The 2,399-nt window shown below is 45.7% G+C and overlaps 1 protein-coding gene across 1 annotated transcript; it reads left to right on the top strand.

Annotated features, from left to right (window-relative positions):
- Window positions 1-1,351: 1,351 nt before the first annotated feature.
- LOC131025820 (uncharacterized) lies at window positions 1,352-2,104 on the top strand. The gene has a single exon (XM_057955608.1). The coding sequence runs from the start codon at window positions 1,352-1,354 to the stop codon at window positions 2,102-2,104; it is 753 nt and encodes a 250-aa protein (XP_057811591.1).
- Window positions 2,105-2,399: the final 295 nt, after the last annotated feature.

The raw sequence follows: 2,399 nt of genomic DNA, 5'->3' as shown, positions 1-2,399 counted from the left end.
AATTACGAGGCAGCCAACAGAAGCAGGAAAAGAGCCCTACTAAGATGTGAGGATCAAGGACAAAGCTGAGTTCACCTCCGAAGAAAGGAAGCAGGATGAATTAGACAACCTAGCAAACAACATCATTGCTGGCACTGTCTCTGACAAACATGTCTCCAAGATCATGGATTGCAAAACAGCCAAAGAGATGTGGGGTATCCTTAAAAGACTAAGCATCGGATCAGAAGAAATTACGGAAAACAAGCTATCCCTAGCATGTCAAAAATTCGACAACTTTCTGATGCTAAGGATGGAATCGGTTGATGAGATGGAGTACAGATTCAACCAAATTTTGAACGAGGTTCAATCCATCTCCAGAGACAAATACAACCAGTGGGAGCTCCACCTGAAGATTCTTTGCGCAATTCCAATTGGCGATTGGCAGATTTATGCGGTCGCTCATCAATACAAGCCCAACTTCAACACACTCTCCACTGAGAAACTGTTCTCGGATCTAAAGGCAAATGAATTCGACATCCGTGTAGAGCATCATATCTCTGACCAAGACCTCATCCAATACTTTGTGAATGGATTGAGGGCAAATGAGAGGCTATTGGTCAATGCGGCGTGTGGAGGATCGATACTCAACAAATTACCCAGTGAAGCTTTCAAACTTTTTGCAGAAATGGAGGAGGAATTCCAATAAGATGGAGCGGTTGTGCCCGGAGGAAACACAACTGTACCCCAGAACCAGAACAACTTAAAGGTGGATGAATTATGTGATGCGGTGAAAGAAATGGTGGATATGATGAAGCCTAAAATCAAGAAGCCCGTCAAAGCATGTCAGTTATGCACTGACCCCAATCATATGACGGACCAGTGCTCTACCCTGTTCGAAGAAGAGCAAGTTAATGCCTTTGGGCATAACAACAATAGCAACGGATGGAACTATGGGCAGAAGCAAAGATATGACCAGAATGGTCAAGGATACCACCAACCATGGAGAAACCACGAGAACCTGCGGTACGGGGGTAATCACTACCTTGTCCTCAATCAACCTCCGAATCAACAACAGAAATCAGCAGCAGAATCCGGGCAAAGATCCAACGATGGAGGCGATGTTCGAATGCATACAAGAGACCCAGAGGAGTGTAGCCAAGATCCTACAAGATAATGAGAAGTTCAAGCTTGAGACCAGAGGGGCCATACATAATGTGAACACTTAAATGACCCACATGCAGTTGAATTTTGCCCAGATGAACGTCAACAAGAACAACAGAGAGTTACCCCACAGATCGTGGTACCTAACAACAAGGCATAGGTGAATGCAGTCAACCTGAGGAGTGGCAACACTTTACCTAAAGTAGTGCATATGCCTGAGGAAGAGTTTGTGCCCACAGACAATGAAGATATGGTGGATAAAGAGATAGCGATGGAGAAACCACTCAAACATATCCCAGAACAGAAAAAGGAGGATGTGCCCGAAGCCGAAGAGAAATCCAAGGTGGTCATCAAGCCCCATTTCCCAGGCCGATTGGCCAAGAACCGTGAGGCAGAGGAGATGAGCAGCCTGGTCAAGACGTTTCAAAAGGTGGAGGTCAATATCCCCTTACTCACAACATTGCACACTATGCCCAAATGTGCAAAATTTCTCAAAGAGATCTGTACCAAGAAGGTCATGTACACGAACGATGCCAAGTTCCAGGTGGGAGAACAAGTGTCAGCTGTACTCAAGAGGGATATGCCCACAAAATGCGAAGATCTGGGAATGTTTTACACACCATGCATCATTGGAGATACAAAGATCGAGCAAGCAATGCTGGACCTGGGCGCATCGATTAACGTTATGCCTTTGATAATATACCAGGAGCTGAAGATAGGACCTCTCAAACCCACACGAGTGGTGATCCAATTGGCGGACATGTCAAGTGTGTACTCTGAGGGCATAGTGGATGACGTTCTTGTTAAGGTCCACGACCTTATCTTCCCAGCCGACTTCTATGTGCTCAACATGGGAGGTTCCATGGCAAAGCCAACAGTGATGCTTCTGGGTAGACCATTCCTTAAGACGGCTCGAGCCCAGATTGACTGTGCAATCAAGAAGCTAACGTGCCAATTCGATTGAGAAATTGTGACTTTCAATTTGGTCAAGGCAACTAAGGGAAGCTAACATGCCAATCCCTAGTCAGAGCACATACGCTTGAGCTGAATCCACTCCCCAATCATTTGAAGTACATTTATCTGGGGGAGAATCAGACTTTGCCCATGATCATAAGTTCAGAGCTGAGCCCAGAGCAGAAGAGCAGAGTCCAACAGCTCATATGGAGGTATAAGAAGGCCACAGGATAGACCTTAGCCGATATCAAGGGCATAAGCCCTAATGTTTGTCAACACCACATCATACTAGAGGACGATGCCAT

The sequence above is a fragment of the Salvia miltiorrhiza genome, chromosome 5, assembly GCF_028751815.1.
Source record: "Salvia miltiorrhiza cultivar Shanhuang (shh) chromosome 5, IMPLAD_Smil_shh, whole genome shotgun sequence".
Classification (NCBI taxonomy): Eukaryota; Viridiplantae; Streptophyta; class Magnoliopsida; order Lamiales; family Lamiaceae; genus Salvia; species Salvia miltiorrhiza.
Note: the sequence above shows the minus strand (reverse complement) of the source record. Positions and strands in the feature narration are given on the sequence as shown.